The following is a 15,949-nucleotide window of genomic DNA, read 5'->3' as shown; positions in this document are numbered from 1 at the left end:
AATGGATAGAAATTGAATTTTTGACTCTGAAAACCACATATTCAGTTTAAAAATAGCATTTTTTGCACAAAATATCCATTGAAAATTGCGTTTTCAGGTGTAAAACCCTATTTTTAAGCAAAAAATCGGTGTGTTTTGACTAAAAACTGATGGGAAATTGAGTTTTCTCTGCTGAGAACCGTATTTTCAGACGAAAAATCGAACAATAATGTCGTTTTTTGCTCAAAAATCCCTCATTTTCACTTGAAAATCCGGGTTTTTTGATCAAAAATCGACAGGAAATCGCATTTTTCGCTCCGTAAATCTCATTTCTAGTGAAAAATTTGTGTTTTAACACTGAAAATCGCTTAAAAATCCCATTTTGACAAGTTTTTCAGCTGAAAAACCAGGTTTTAATCTCCAAAATCCCTCATTTTTTGCAACCTTTGGAATATATCCAGCACATCCGGCATTTCTGATGAGTTGATCGAGATAGTCGGTACTTCCACACGCTTTTCGGAATTCCGATCGAATTTGGGTGTCCTGGAGCATCAATTGGGGTCAATTTCTCTTGATTCGCTCGTTGGAATTGCTGGAAATGAGACATTTATTGTGGGTTTTTCCACCAAAAATGGCAAAAACCCACTTTTTCCTGTCAAAAACCACCGAAAATCTCATTTTTAGACATGAAAAAACGATTTTGGTGAAACGCGTCAAAGGCGCGCCAGGGAGACGAAAATCGCTGTTTCTGCTAAAATTTTCAGACTTTTCCACCAAAAATGGCATATTCAGATGTTGAGAGCGTTATTTCAATATTAGAAATCTCAAAAACGGTCATTTTTCGTCGATTCCCGAAAATCTGGCGCGCCTTCGGCGCGTTTTGTCAAAAATTGCCGTTTGCCTCGAATTTTAATGTAAAAATGCGATTTTGAGCTATTTTTGGCTTTTCGAAGACTTTTTCGAAATGCTTCATAACGAAAAACCTCAAAAATACTAATTTTCCTCCAGTTTTTGTCTGACTGGCGCGCCTTCGACACGATTCACCGAAAATCACTGTTTCTGCTAAAATTTTCAGAATTTTCCACCAAAAATGGTATATTCAGATGTTACATGGAGTTTTCAGCGTGATTTTCGAAATTTCACTCTCAAAAAATCTCAAAAAAACGGTCATTTTTCGTCGATTCCCGCCTGTCTGGGGCGCCTTCGGCGCGTTTTGTCAAAAATGGTCAATTGTCCCGAATTTCACTCTAAAAATGCGATTTTGAAGACCTTTTCATAACGAAAAACATCAAAAAATCCCTAATTTTCCTCCATTTTTCGCCAATTTTGTCTGACTGGCGCGCCTTTGACGCGATTCATCGAAATTTGTTTTCCACACAGTTTGAGATAATTTTCGAAAAAATCGGAAAATTTAGCTAATTTCTGCTGAAAATTTCAAAAATTTCTGATATTTTTTCGAATTTTGCACATTTTTACAGTTTCCAGCTGACGAAAAATCAAAGATTTGTCACAAAAATCATATTTTCAACCGAAAATCGCTGAAAAAACCCATTTGTGTGCTCCAAAAACCCGATTTTTGACCTTATTCGCTGGAATAAGTCATATTTTCAGTTGAAAAATCAGATTCTTCGACTAAAAATGGCCAAAAAATCGCATTTTTCCCTTAAAATTCAAGATTTTTGTCTCTGTAAACACTTTTTTTTAAAGTTTTCAGACATCTGGACGCACAGACAGACACACCGTCACTTCCTGATCCTCTTGTTTCACGTATTCAGCATTGAGCATTCGTAATTGTTTGATTTGTCCGGCGACCTGGAAAAATTGAAATTTTTCGATAAGAAATGAGATTTACAGAGCGAAAAATGCGATTTTCAGTCAAAAATCCCAATTTTTCACCTGAAAATTGAGGTTTTCGAGCTGAAAATGCGATTTTTAGACGAATAATCCGAATTTTCCACTGAAAAATATGATTTATCGAAGCGAATGTGATTTTTTACTGAAAAATAATGGAATTTTAAGCTAAAAATCCGATTTCCGGGAGATTTTTGTCGAAAATTCGTTTAAAAATTAATTTTTTTTCCGCTGAAAATCGAATTTTTCTACTAAAAATTTGGTTTTTGTACAACTTTTGAGACAAAATTTCGATTTTTCAGGAGGAAAAAAGGTTTTTGAGCAATTTTACGTCGAAAAACACTATTTTTCAGCTAAAAATAAGGATTCCATGCGTTTTCACAGCTGAAAATCCAGTTTTCAAAGTATTTATTGAGATTTTAAGCCAAAAATGCATAATAATTCGATTTTTCGACTGAAAACTGTTTTTTCTCACAGAAAATCGACTTTTTTAATGAATATTGTCCCAAAAAACTCGTTTTCCGAGTTAAAAATCGGTGAAAAAAGTCAATTTTCGGACTAAAAAACCGATTTTTCAGCATTTTCCATCGAAAAATCGCATTTTTCGTGTTTTTTCTCCTCCAGAAAACGCACCATAACCGCTTCCAACTGCAACTTTTGTCTATATTTTTTTCTCTCTCCTCTCGACATTTTTTTCGGATCTTTATACAATTCCAACACTGGGAAATCTCCAGATTCCGGTGGATTCGACGGATTCTGACGATTCTGGAGTGGTCTAGATGACGTCGGGACTCCAGAATTTCCCGGAGACGTCGGATTCTTAGAATTCTGAGATTTCGGCGGATTCGATGGATTCTGACGATTCTGAAGTGGTCTAGAAGACGTCGGGACTCCAGAATTTCCAGAAGACGTGGAATTCTGATTTCTCGGCGTATTCTGATGATTCTGATGACCAGAAGACGTCGAATTCAGAAGTCTCAGTGGTCTCGAAATAAGTGGAATTTCCAGAAGACTTGGGATTCCAGAATTCGAAATTTTCGGAATTGTGAAGTTTTTGAGCGTCGTCGGTGCTCCAGAAGGTCCAGATGACGTCGGATTCTTAGAATTCTGAGATTTCGACAACGTGACGGATTCAGAATCCTCGATTTTCGGATCTCGCAAAACTTCTGAATTTCTGAATCCAGATGACGTGGCGGCTCCAGAATCCCCAGAAGACGTTGATGTCTGATTTGGGAGATTCTGATGAGGTCCAGATGACGTGGCGGCTCCAGAATTCGGATTTTGACTTTTTGACGGATTCAGAAGACTTCTAGAACGTGTGATGACTCCAGAATTTTCAGAAGACGTCAGATTCTTAGAATTCTGAGATTTCGGTGGATTCTGGAGATTTCGATTCTGAGATTTCGACGACGTCACGGATTCAGAATCCTCGATTTTCGGATCTCGTAAAACTTCTGAATTTCTGAATCCAGATGACGTCGGAGCTCCAGAATTTCCAGAATTCTTCGGATTCAGAATACCTTGAGATTCAGATTCCTCAATTTTCGGATGTCTCAACGCTTCTGAATTTCGAGATGACGTGACGTCTTCAGAAGAAAAAAAGAAATCTTCAAATTTCCACGGAACATCATCCCGATTCTGAATCGGAGTGTCGTCGCCTCCCCTGATACTTCTAAAAATTCCATATCTTGGCGTTGGAATCCGAGGCTTCTGAAGACAGACGTCATCGTCGCCGTCGTCAAGTGTGATCACGTCGATCACCACCATTTTTTCGAGCTGAAAATTGAGAAAAATCGCGTTTTTAATGGGAAAAGAGGAAAAATAAACGAAAAAAGCAAATTTTTGTCGTTTTTTTTCAAAATTTTTCGTATTTTTTTTGTCGTATCATTATGTGTAAAGTGTAGACGCCGAAGACAAAAAAAGGAGACCAAAACCAGTCGATTTCTTCAGTTTCCCGTTCATCAAACCCCAAAATACCACCGTCTTTTCTGGAAATTTCTTAATTTCCAATGCAAAAAATAACGAATAATTTGAATTTTTGTTCAAAAAACACAATTTTTCGATCTATTTTTTGATTTTTTTCATAAAAAATCGCGATTTTCTCTCATTTTTTCAGTGTAAATCCCATTTTCTCTTCCCCCATACGCCCCACTACAAAAACTACAAATCTGTCTTGATGACGTCATCACGAAAAATTCCGCAATGACACCGTATTTGACGACATATTGCGGACTTGAGAGGGACAATGGGAATGAGAGAGACGCAGACAAAACGGTAAGAAAAGATAATTTAGAAGTGAAGATGGATTGGATGCCACGTGGAGAAGGATTCGGTGATTCGGATGGCGAATTTTGCTGAAAATTTCAGAGAATTTCAGAGAAAAATTAGAGAAACCTTTTTTTTGCGGAAAAATTGTTTTTTTTTCGAGTTTTTGGCAAAATTTTCAATTTTTCAATATTTTTAACAGAAAAATTAAGTTTTTCTAACTTTTAATACGTTTTTGTTGCAATTTGAATCGAATTTGATGGTTTTTCGACCAAAAATTTGAAAATTAGCTCCCCACCGCTATTTTTTGCAGAAAACCTCAAAATTAACGATTTCTAGCTGGAAATGTGAGTTATTGGCTATTTCTTGAGTGAATTTTTGCGAAAAAACACAATTTTCAGCTCAAAATATCGGTAAATCTGTATTTTAGGTGAAAAACTGCCAAAATAGCTATTTTTCGAATTTTGAGCGAAAAAATCGATTTTTTGTGCGAAAATCTGTCAAAAACTCGATTTATCCGCTAAAAATCTGGTTTTTCTCACTAAAACATTGATCAAAACGGGTATTTTTTCAGTGAAAATACGTTTTTAGAGTAAAAACTCATTTATGCGCAAAACAATGCTTAATTTTTTGATTTTCTTTAGCAAAATTGATATTTTTTCATAAAAAGCTGTAAAAAAAACATTTTTCCGCTTATCCGATCACCAAATCCCGATCCAATCACATCTTCATCTCCGCCGACATGTTTTCTGGGCTGAAATTATTAATTTAAGCATTTTTTCTGTTGAAAACTCACTTTTTTACGCTTAAAATGATATTTTTTACTAGAAACCAACAAAAAAAAACAACAAAAATCGGCGAAAAATAAGCGAAATTCGAGAAAAAATGATGAAAAGTCGGTCAAAACTTGAAATAAAACATAGAAATAAAAGAAATCGTGTCGAGACCCAACCGCGATTTCACATGTTCCTTTAAATTTCTACAGTATCCTTAAAATTCATTTTTCAGCGATTTCAACAATTTTCAGCCATTTTCAGCCGATTTTTCGCACGTAAAGTTGTAATTTTTGAAGTTTTTAACCCAAAAATTGTCAAAAATTCCTTTTTCATAAATATTTTCATGAAAAACTCCGTTTTTTTCCTGTTTTTTCGCAATTTTCTCCAATTTAGCAAATCTTTCTCATTTTTCATCAATATTTTTGCAGAATGGACTACCCGGGGACCGGTGTCAAGCAGCCGGAGGTCTCCATCGACCTCAACTCGGTCGACGGATTCTATTCGTCGGATTTTCAAACTTTCCAGAATACATCGACACCAATGATGACTGGATACGATGCACCAAGTACAGTAACCCGTAGATCAAAAAATTCAAAAATGTATCGATTTTTAATTTTTCAGACGGCTCAATCTCCTCACCAACCGGCCAAATCTCTGCGAACGCCTACCGTCGAACGAATGCAGGCGCCGCCGGAAAGTTTATGGAGAATAATGGATTCGGATGGTTGTTGGAGGTTAATGAGGAAGATCAGGATCAGATCCCATTGCTGTAAGTCACAAAACGTCTGAAATAAGTTGAAAATTGAAAATATCGAAAAAAAAAATTCTAATTTTTTTTTCGAACTTTTTTGTTTATGTACTCATTTCCAACCAAATTTTCAGCCTCCGAAACCATCAAAATCAAATTCTCCGTGTCTTATTACCCCTATCCACCAATTTCAGCTCGTTATCTCAAATTGTCGTAAAATCCGGCGTTTTGTACGCAAACACCACGTAGATCACTGTGTTTGCGTACAATACATAGCATTCTACGACAATTTGAGGTAGCGAGCTGAAACTTGGTGGATAGAGGTAAAAAGGAAAAGGGAAGTCGGTTTTGACCATTTTTTGGCAAAAAAATTAGAAAAAATTACTCAAAAAATCGAAAAAAAAAGTTTCAGATCAGTTTTTCGCATTTCAAACTATCAAAATCGAGTTTCCCGTGTCTTTTTATCCCTATCCACCAATTTTCAGCTCGCTAGCTCAAATCGTCGTAAAATTCGGTGTACTGTACGCAATCACCATGTAGATCACAGTGCTTGCGTACAAAACGCCGAATTTTTGAGATAACGAGCTGAAATTTGGTGGATAGAGGTAATCAAGCATGGGGAGCACGATTTTGAAAAAAATTCTTTAAAAAATACCACTCAAAACTCGAAAAAATTAGTTTTGGATTAGTTTTTCGCACTTAAAACCATCAAAATCAAATTCCCCGTGTCTTCTTACCCTTATCGACCAAATTTCAGCTCGTTATCTCAAATTGTCGTAAAATTCGGTGTGGTGTTCGCAAACACTGTGATCTACTCGGTGTTTGCGTACAATGCACCGGAATTTACGACAATTTGAGTTAGCGAGCTGAAAATTGGTGGCTAGGGGTAGTAAGGCACAGGGAACTCGATTTTGACAATTTTAATGCGAGAAAAATCCGATTTTTACTCGAAAATCGCATTTTTGCCTAAAAATGCTAAATTTTTTCCAGCGAAGAACTCGACATCGATCTAACCGACATCTACTACAAAATCCGTTGTGTTCTCCTTCCACTTCCATATTTCCGTATGAAATTGAATATTGTTAGAGAGTCACCCGACTTCTGGGGACCACTTGCCGTCGTGTTGGCTTTCGCCATTTTGTCACTTTATGGACAATTTGGGGTGAGAAACTTAAGAAAATCATTGAGAAAATAGAGAAAATAGGCAAAATAAAAGGTTTTGAGTTGAAAAATGCAAAAAAAATCCGAAAAAATAGCTGATTTTAGCTGTTTTGAAAAGCGTGGCCTAGAATTTGCAAATTTGGGCTTCTAGGCCACCGGTTTTCACACCGTGGCCTAACTTTTCTAATCCTCGGCTACCATATCTCGAATACGCTCCAAATCCGAATTTTTGACTGATTTCTCTAAAAATTTCATCTCATGGCCTAGTTTTCTCAATTGTTAGAATTCTAGGCCACCAAAGTTAGGCCGATCTTTTCGACTAGTGGTCTAACTTTGAATTTCTAGGTCACCATATATGTTTTGCTCAAAAATGACTCATTTCCAACCGTTTTTATAAAATATTTTTCTCGCGGCCTAACTTTTTCATCTTTTCGATTTCTAGGCCACCAAATGTCATAATTTCTGACCATTTTGCACTTCGTGGCCTAACTTTGGGTTTCTAGGCCACCATACATTTATTGCTCCAAAATGCCGCGTTTTCCACCATTTTTTCTCAAATTTTCACTCCATGGCCTAATTTTCCGACTTTTTGGATTTCTAGGCCACCATATTTCATCATTTCTGACCACTTTCCACTCCGTGGCCTAACTTTGGGTTTCTAGGCCACCATATTTTTTTTGCTCCAAAATACCTCATTTTCAACCGTTTTTCCTCAAATATTCATCTCGCGGCCTAACTTTTTCATTTTTTCGATTTCTAGGCCACCATATTTCATCATTTCTGATCATTTTTTACTCCATGGCCTAACTTTGGGTTTCTAGGCCACCATACATTTTTTGCTTCAAAATGACTTATTTTCAACCGTTTTTTCTCAAATTTTCAATTAATGGCCTAATTTATTCAATTTTTGAAATTCTAGGCCACCAAAACTCTTCCATTTCCTCCGATTCTTCCAGGTCGTCTCCTGGATCATCACAATGTGGTTCTGCGGTGGATTCATGGTGTATTTCATCGCCCGCGCCCTTGGCGGAGACGTCGGATACTCTCAAGTACTCGGAATCGTCGGATACTGTCTGATTCCACTGGTGGTGACGTCATTGGTCACGCCCCTTTTTAGCGGGTACGGTAGAATGTGAAAATTTTGGAATTTCAGGTGTAAAATTGAGATTTTTAGGCCAAAATTCATCGATTTTGAGCAATTTTTCACCAAAAAACCTGAAAATTTCTACATTTTCTGGCTCTAAACCTCTAAAAATGCCAATTTTTTAGGTTCCGCCTGCTATCCAACGCTCTTGGAATGTTCGGAACCGTCTGGTCGGTTTACAGTGCTGGAACACTACTCTGTGTCGACGAATTGCAAGCGAAAAAGCCCCTTGTCGTTTATCCAGTTTTCCTGCTCTATGTCTATTTTTATTCGCTTTATTCGGGTGTTTAGGAGATGGATTTTTGGTTGTTTTATTGTGATTCGAACTTATTAAAATGTATTTATTAGATGTTTTTGGCAGAAAATTTGAGAATAGAGCATCTTCCGCATGTTGAAACCTCCAAAATCATAATCCCCTTAAAATTTGCGAAATTTTGAGCCCCATATTGACTATAATCGGTCAACTTTGGTGTTTGGTACCTAGGGTGTCTAAAAAATGGACCAGATTTCGACTTTCTCAGAATATAGTCAATATGGGGCTCAAAATTTTGGAAATTTTGTGGTGAACACGAAAATAACACTTTCCAACGTCAAAAACTGTAAAATTTCGAAAAGTGACCGAATTAAAAAATCTGAACTTTTGATTTTTTTTCAGTTTAAGGAAAACTGAACAGCTAATGTTGAAATGGATTTCATTTTCATCTTTTCTGTGCAATTTTCAAAATTTTGAGCCCAATATTGACTATATTCTGACAAGTTTCATTTTTGCCACCGGGGGTGTCTAAAAAATGGATCAGTTTCCGATTTTGTCAGAATATAGTCAATATGGGGCTCAAAATTTTGGGAATTGCATGGAGATCACGATTATGATTATTGCAGCCTATGAAAATTTCAAGTTTCCGAAAAAAAAACTGTCAAGAATCTAAAAAATATAATTTATTCTCACTACTCCAACAAAAAATCAACACAAATTACAAGTCTTCGCACATTCCTTCTTCAACTGATAATTCGACTGCCAGTTACAGTAGTCATACAGCCTAACCATCTCAGCACAATCCGTTCTCTTATCCGGACACGCTGTACAGTAGCCACAAGTCTTCTTACAATACTGACTAGCGAATGTCAGCATAGCGGGAGATCTGCATACCGCCGGGTCCTTTGAACAACTCGACACAGCGTCCACACACCCGTTGAACATACAAAATCCACAGTAATTCGGACAGTATTTCGCATAAATCGGTCGGTATTCCACAGAGTTCAGACACTTGTCCCATGTCACTTCTTTACAGATCTTCTGGATCTCCGCGGTGTATCCAGATGGGATGGTCCAATTACATGTATGGTCCTCTGTCACACAACAATATCCACATCGTTTCGCACAGAACATCTTCGCATGCTTGATTGTATCTGGATTCTCTGTGGTGACACCATTCGCGTCAGTGGTGCCCCAGCAGTAGTCCGGACGGACCGCAGACCCGCCAGCAGTAACGTTTGGTTGACCAGTGTACAGTGAGTCACAATGCGCATCTCCATACCCATTCTCACAGTAAGTTGCTCTTTCTGTCCAAACCACCTGCGAAAAGAAATTATTAATTTATTTTTATTTTAAGACTTTTTTAGATTTACCTTACTGGGGTCATCCTCAAGCCTCTTGCAATCCAAATCACAATATGAAACGCATGATGGAATCAGGAGAAGAATAAGTGTCGCCACCAACATTTTCGATAGATAGTAGTGTCTAGTTCCCCTCTTTAAACCTTCTCAAAGTTTATACAGATGTCCGATTCGATACTTTTTGTGTTGGTTCAGCGGGGTCGACACAGAGATGTGTTAAGCTTAGAGATGGCAGATGCTCAAACTTTTGGAAGGTTCGGAAATAGGGTTTGCCTATCAAAAGTCGGCATGGATAGGAAGAAATCGCGCTCCATCGTTCAAACCAGAGATCGGACATCTGTATAAACTTTGAGAAGGTTTAAAGAGGGGAACTAGACACTACTATCTATCGAAAATGTTGGTGGCGACACTTCTTCTTTTCCTTATTCCGTCATGCCTTTCATATTGTGATTTGGATTGCAAAAGGCTTGAGGATGACCCCAGTAAGGTAAATCTATAAAAAGTCTTAAAATTTTAAAAACTAAAAACTTATTTTTTCCCAGATGGTTTGGACAGAAAGAGCCACTTACTGTGAGAATTTGTACCCAGATTCAACCTGTTACGCACAGTATGAGGGCCAACCCAACGTCACTGCTGGCGGCTCTGCGGTACGTCCAAGTTTCTGCTTGGGCCCTACTGACGCGAATGGTGTCACCACGGAGAATCTAGATACAATTGCTTATTCGAAAAAGTTCTGTGCGAAACGATGTGGATATTGTTGTGTGACGGAGGACCATACATGTAATTGGACCATCCCATCTGGATACACCGCGGAGATTCAGAAGATTTGTAAAGAAGTGACTTGGGACAAGTGTCTGAACTCTGTGGAATACCGACCGATTTATGCGAAATACTGTCCGAATTACTGTGGATTTTGTATGTTCAACGGGTGTGTGGACGCTGTGTCGAGTTGTTCAAAAGATCCGGCGGTATGCAGATCTCCCGCTATGCTGACATTCGCTAGTCAGTATTGTAAGAAGACTTGTGGCTACTGTACGGCTTGTCCGGATACGAGAACGGATTGTGCTGAGATGGTTAGACTGTATGACTACTGTAACGTGGTGTCGAGGTTACAAAAGAAGACTGAATGTGCGAAGACTTGTAATATGTGTTGATTTTTTGTTGGAGTAGTGAGAATAAATGATGTTTTTTAGATTCTTGAAAGTTTTTTTTTGGAAACTTAAAGGTTACAGAGTTTGAATTATCAATCGGAAGTGAGAATCTCTAGTTTAGGCCATCATATCGTGTTCTCTCCACAGCATTTCTTCTTTTGGATGCATGACCTCATCATTGCTTTAATCCTTTCATCTTTGGCCCACGTTCTTCTGCGGAATTTCAATCTGAAACTTTATAGAGTTGTCAATACTCCCCAAACATCAACCAACAGGATCACAAAATCAAATCCTTCTTCAACTATTTTCCCACCCATGTCCGCCATCTGTTCAAACTATTCTCTCCTTTATTGTTTTGTGTTCTTATTACGCGGGCGTTAATGATGTTTAGAGAAAGAGATCAATATCAATCGGAAGTGAGAATTTCTAGTTTGGACCATCATCGTGGTCTCTGTGCTTCTTCAAACAATATATTTTTGGGAATGGTATTTCCGGCGGCATGGTCAACGCCTCCACAAATAGTTCATGGGGGCTCTTAGAGAGGATGTTTGGAGATCATTGGTTATGCAGGGAAAGGAATGGATTGTCCAACAAGGTGTCCAAAATTTCTCGGTGGTCCTACCCGAGTTGGTAAGAAAATTTTGGTCCCCTATCGTATCTCCCTGCGAATTTATGTGGGTGTCAACAGAGCGACTATCATCATACCAATGGTTTCAGACAAGGATCAAACCACGAAACTAGTTACCCATTTGACGATCTCTTTTTTCATTTCACAACTTCTACAGGGTATCTGTCCGACTTGTGTTTCCTAATGACCCTAGATTATAATAAAAGACAATTATCTCATCACAATTTTAATTATCTTACGAGTCAAATGATAGTCACGATCCCGAATTTCGCTACTGGCATCCCACCTCCATTACAAACACAGAAATCTGTGTAGGTGGCAACGTCAAAAAAAACATCATGATTCTATTGAACATCACCAAACTACAACTACTTCCGATTGATCCCAAAAACGCCCTCGTAATGTGAAAACAATGAAAAAATGTTGTACTGTTTGAACAGATGGGATATAGTTGACAAACAACGAGAGGTTTTGTGATCTAGAAGTTGGTTGGTGTGGAGGTGTCTCAGATTCTCAGATTAATAACAATGCTATGAATCAATTAATTTGGCGGCAGAGGGCTCTTCATCTGGATTTGGTGTCAAAATCTCTAGATAGGAGTAATGTACTTTTTGGATCTGACCAAGCGGTACTGTGTTTCTGAACTACTGTACTCATAATTACAGTACTCTCTTTTGGGATTACTGTATCTCTGGATTGAGAACCGCGGTTCTTTTGATAACGAGAAATTTTGTATACTAGGATATCGGACTACCGACTATTTCCTACTGTACCTACCGGCCATCCTTCACCACCACTTCCTTATCCGGATTAGCGATATCGTCGACGTCTTAGTACACCAAAGCAACCCTGCATAACCAATGATTTCCAAACATCCCCGATGCGCCTATTTGTGGAGGCGTTGACCAGGCCGCCGGAAATACCATTCCCCAAAATAGATTGTTTGAAGAAGCACAGAGAGCACAATGATGGTCCAAACTAGAAATTCTCACTTCCGACTCATTATTAACGCCCGCGTAATAACAACACAAAACAAAAGAGAAGTTTGAACAGATGGGGAGAGACGGGGATGGAATGGTTTGATTTTGTGATCCTGTTGGTTGATGTTTAGGGAGTATTGACGTCAACTCTAAAAGTTTTCAGATTGAAATTGAAAAGTGGTCGAACGCTCTGAAACAAGACAGTTCTTACTGTATACAGTAGTACTACTGGCGGTGGGATAACGCCTCCACAAATAGTTTCTGTATGTTTCGGAATTGTTGGTTATGCAGGAAAAGGGCGACAGGAATGGATTTTCCAGGAAAGTGTTTCCGAAACTGCTCAGTGCCGGCTCAATTCTTGGTGGAAAAGAAAACAGAGTAGTTGGATGGTAGGTACAGTAGGAAAATAGTCGGTAGTCCTATGTCTTAGCATTCAAAAGTTCTCGTTATCAAAAGCACCGCGGTTCTCAATCCAGAGGTACAGTAATCTCAAAAGAGAGTACTGTAATTATGAGTACAGTAGTCCAGAAGCACATTACGGAAAGGTAACCGAATCTCGGGATATTTGATCAGATCCTGGCTCAATCCTTGCCTACTCATTGCGCAGCCACTGGATATTTGACATATGCTTTGTTTCTTACTAGAAAGTCACAATTCCAATTTTAAACTGAGTTAAACCCGAGAAAAACACGTCCTGCCCTGGTGATTGCCAGTTTGGAATGCTACAACTCATGATCTGCCTTATTCACTTTTCAAAAACCTACGATCATCCTGCCAAACAAAGCCATATGAGTGGGCGTGGTACAAAAATACGTCACGATTTAATTGAACAGGTCCAAACTACACATTGTTTCACTTCCGATTGATCCCATCTCGATTGGTTGTTAAAGAACGCCCTCGTAATGTGAAAACAATGGAAAAATGTTGTACTGTTTGAACAGATGGGATATAGTTGACAAACAACGAGGGGTTTTGTGATCTAGAAGTTGGTTGATGTGGAGGCGTCTGAGATTTTCAGAGTTTTAGGTGAAAACGCTATGATGAAGTAGCGTCCGGTTAATAGAGACAAAAGGTTCACATAATTAGAGTTCTCCCTTGGAATTATTTCTTCTGCCCATCTCTCTATTCTTTCGCCACCCTTCTTACAACCGCGCTCTACCGAAACTGAAAAAAAAGTGTGCGAAATTGAGAGACTCAGAGAAAAAGAGACATTTTTGAAGATGATTTCGGTGGAGCGCAGTTGTAAGAAGTGTGCCGCGCTAATATGCTGCCGTGAACTTGACCTCTGATAACGATATGCCCTACATCTTGCCTACATATGAGGAAGCCGAAAAGTCAAACTTGCTCTTCCGAGCTCTCTCGTGGCCACAACCTTCAACTGCTTCTTAACCGTCGTACCAAATATGTGGTTCCCTCGAGGCGAATCCGGCTGATGGCTTAACGCAAGATGTCGTCAACATGGTGCAACCGATGGACGTCAAGATCCCCAATGGTTAGTAGTCTTATTATTGTTCTCGCTCTTTTTAGCTTGTTGTCTCTATGACGTCAGAACATGGTCCCTGCATAACCAATGATTTCCAAATATCCTCCCTATCTGTGGAGGCGTTAACCAGGACGCCGGAACTACCATTTTCAAAAATAGAGTAAATAAACACAGAGAACACGATATGATGGTCCAAACTAGAGATTCTCAATTCCGATTGATATTGATCTTTACGTTTTAACGCCCGCGCGTAATAACAACACAAAACAATTCCAGGAGAGGATAGTTTGAACAGATGGCGGACATGGGTAGGAAAATAGTTGAAGAAGGATTTGATTTTGTGATTCTGTTGGTTGATGATTGGGGAGTATTTGACTTGACAGTTCTTACTAGGGAATGACTAACACAATGCTTGGAGAAACAAGACATAAAGCTGACGCTTTTCTGATTCCGAATCTACATTCAGTCTCGAATTCAACTCTAAAGTTTGGATAAATTGAAGTGCTGAAACTCAAGTTGCCACTCCGCGTGTAGTGAACGTCCAACCTCGAGGCCACATGTGGCTGAAAGATCTGCCTATATAAAAATTGAAATATTTCAGATACACTGAAGAGTAGTCAGGTTATGGATATCTCAGAACAAAACGAAACCTAGCGTTCTGTGTGTTCTCAGCTCCAGTGTCCCATACATGCCATCAAACTCTTAAATCTGAAAATCTGAGACACCTCCACACCAACCAACTACTAGATCACAAAACCCCTCGTTGTTTGTCAACTATATCCCATCTGTTCAAACAGTCCAACATTTTTCTATTGTTTTCGTATTACGAGGGCGTTCTTTAACAACCAATTGGGATGCAATCAATCGGAAGTGAGAATATGTATTTGTAGTTTGGACCTGTTGAATGAAATTGTGAGTGACGAATTTTTGTACCCCGCCTACTCATACGGTTTTGTTTGACAGGATGATCGTGAGTGGTTGTTTTCGGAATGTGAATGAGACAGATCATGAGCTGTAGCATTCCGAACCGGAGAGCATCAGGGCTGGATGTATTTTTCTCGAGTTTAGCTCAGTTACAATTGGAATGGTGACGCTCTAGGAAGAGCCAAAGCATATGTCAAATATCCAGTTGCTAGGCAGGGATAGAGCCGGCACTGAGCAGTTTCGGAGACACCTCCTTGGACAATCCATTCATGTTGCTTTAGCTCAATCCACCATAAGGACAACGAGTTTTGTGGTCTGATCCTTGTCTGAAATCTCCCGTGCTGGTATGATGTTGACATCCACAAGACTTTGCATGGAGATATGGTAGGAGTGCAGGATCACCAAAAAGTTTCGGAAACCTACTTGGACGATCCATTCATGACGCTCTTCCCCTGCATAACCAATTATTCTCAAACATTCCCCATGAACTATTTGTGGAGGCGTTGACCAGGCCACCGGAAATACCATTCCCCTGCAAATAAACACAGAGAACACGATGTGATGGTCCAAACTAGAAATTCTCACTTCCGACTCATTGTTACCGCCCGCGTAATAACAACACAAAACAATAGGATAGTTTGAACAGATGTAGGAGAGACGGGGGGAAGTAATTGACAAATAGTTATTGGAATTCGGATTCAGTGATCTTATTGGTAGGTGGTGATCAATAGAAGAATCGGAAGATTATAGTCTTCAAATCTGAAAATGGTGGAACCAAGGGCAATCTTCAAAACTACCCTGTTATAAAGCGAAGAGTCTAGACCGGATTTAAAAAGAAACCGTTCTAACACGGGAAACAGTTCTATAACGGAACTACTGTATCATCTTACTACAGTACTAGTCTGATTTCAAAACCTTATAATTCATCTATTACAATGTGTTCCACGTGGTTCAGTTTAATTGGCATCGGATGTCATCCCAGCTGTCATATTTATTAAACAAACATGTATCGGAATGTTTAGGCTTGTCAGAGAGATCGAAATAAAAAACGGGACGGACAAAAAGTGATTCGTGTAAATGAGCACGTGGTCTGGGTGGTCTTTGATGTGGGATGTTGAAACAATAGCTATTAATACAAATGTGAAAGTGATATTGGGATTTTTTGAATGATTTTCAGCATATTTTGAAACAAAACATCAAATGTCTAAAGTTCCATAACAGGAAATTTTTGTTTCCAAGTGGATC

The 15,949-nt window shown here is 38.8% G+C and overlaps 3 protein-coding genes across 3 annotated transcripts; 2 read left to right on the top strand and 1 right to left on the bottom strand.

The window, feature by feature from the left end:
- Positions 1-5,300: 5,300 nt before the first annotated feature.
- GCK72_021309 (uncharacterized protein) lies at positions 5,301-8,215 on the top strand (the record flags this gene model as incomplete). The annotated part of the gene is made up of 5 exons (XM_003096322.2): positions 5,301-5,436; positions 5,493-5,640; positions 6,610-6,781; positions 7,737-7,900; positions 8,050-8,215. The coding sequence occupies 5 exons, from the start codon at positions 5,301-5,303 to the stop codon at positions 8,213-8,215; spliced, it is 786 nt and encodes a 261-aa protein (XP_003096370.2).
- A 670-nt stretch (positions 8,216-8,885) lies between these two features.
- GCK72_021308 (uncharacterized protein) lies at positions 8,886-9,643 on the bottom strand (the record flags this gene model as incomplete). Its single annotated transcript, XM_053734177.1, has 2 exons — positions 8,886-9,497; positions 9,551-9,643. The coding sequence occupies 2 exons, from the start codon at positions 9,641-9,643 to the stop codon at positions 8,886-8,888; spliced, it is 705 nt and encodes a 234-aa protein (XP_053583090.1).
- Positions 9,644-9,932: 289 nt separating this feature from the next.
- Positions 9,933-10,692, top strand: GCK72_021307 (uncharacterized protein; the record flags this gene model as incomplete). The annotated part of the gene is made up of 2 exons (XM_003096374.2): positions 9,933-10,025; positions 10,081-10,692. 2 exons carry the CDS (start codon positions 9,933-9,935, stop codon positions 10,690-10,692), a joined length of 705 nt encoding a protein of 234 aa, XP_003096422.2.
- Positions 10,693-15,949: the final 5,257 nt, after the last annotated feature.

The sequence above is a fragment of the Caenorhabditis remanei genome, chromosome V (genome assembly GCF_010183535.1).
Source record: "Caenorhabditis remanei strain PX506 chromosome V, whole genome shotgun sequence".
NCBI lineage: Eukaryota > Metazoa > Nematoda > Chromadorea > Rhabditida > Rhabditidae > Caenorhabditis > Caenorhabditis remanei.
The sequence above is the reverse complement of the archived record's forward strand: the minus strand, read 5'-3'. Positions and strand labels throughout refer to the sequence as shown.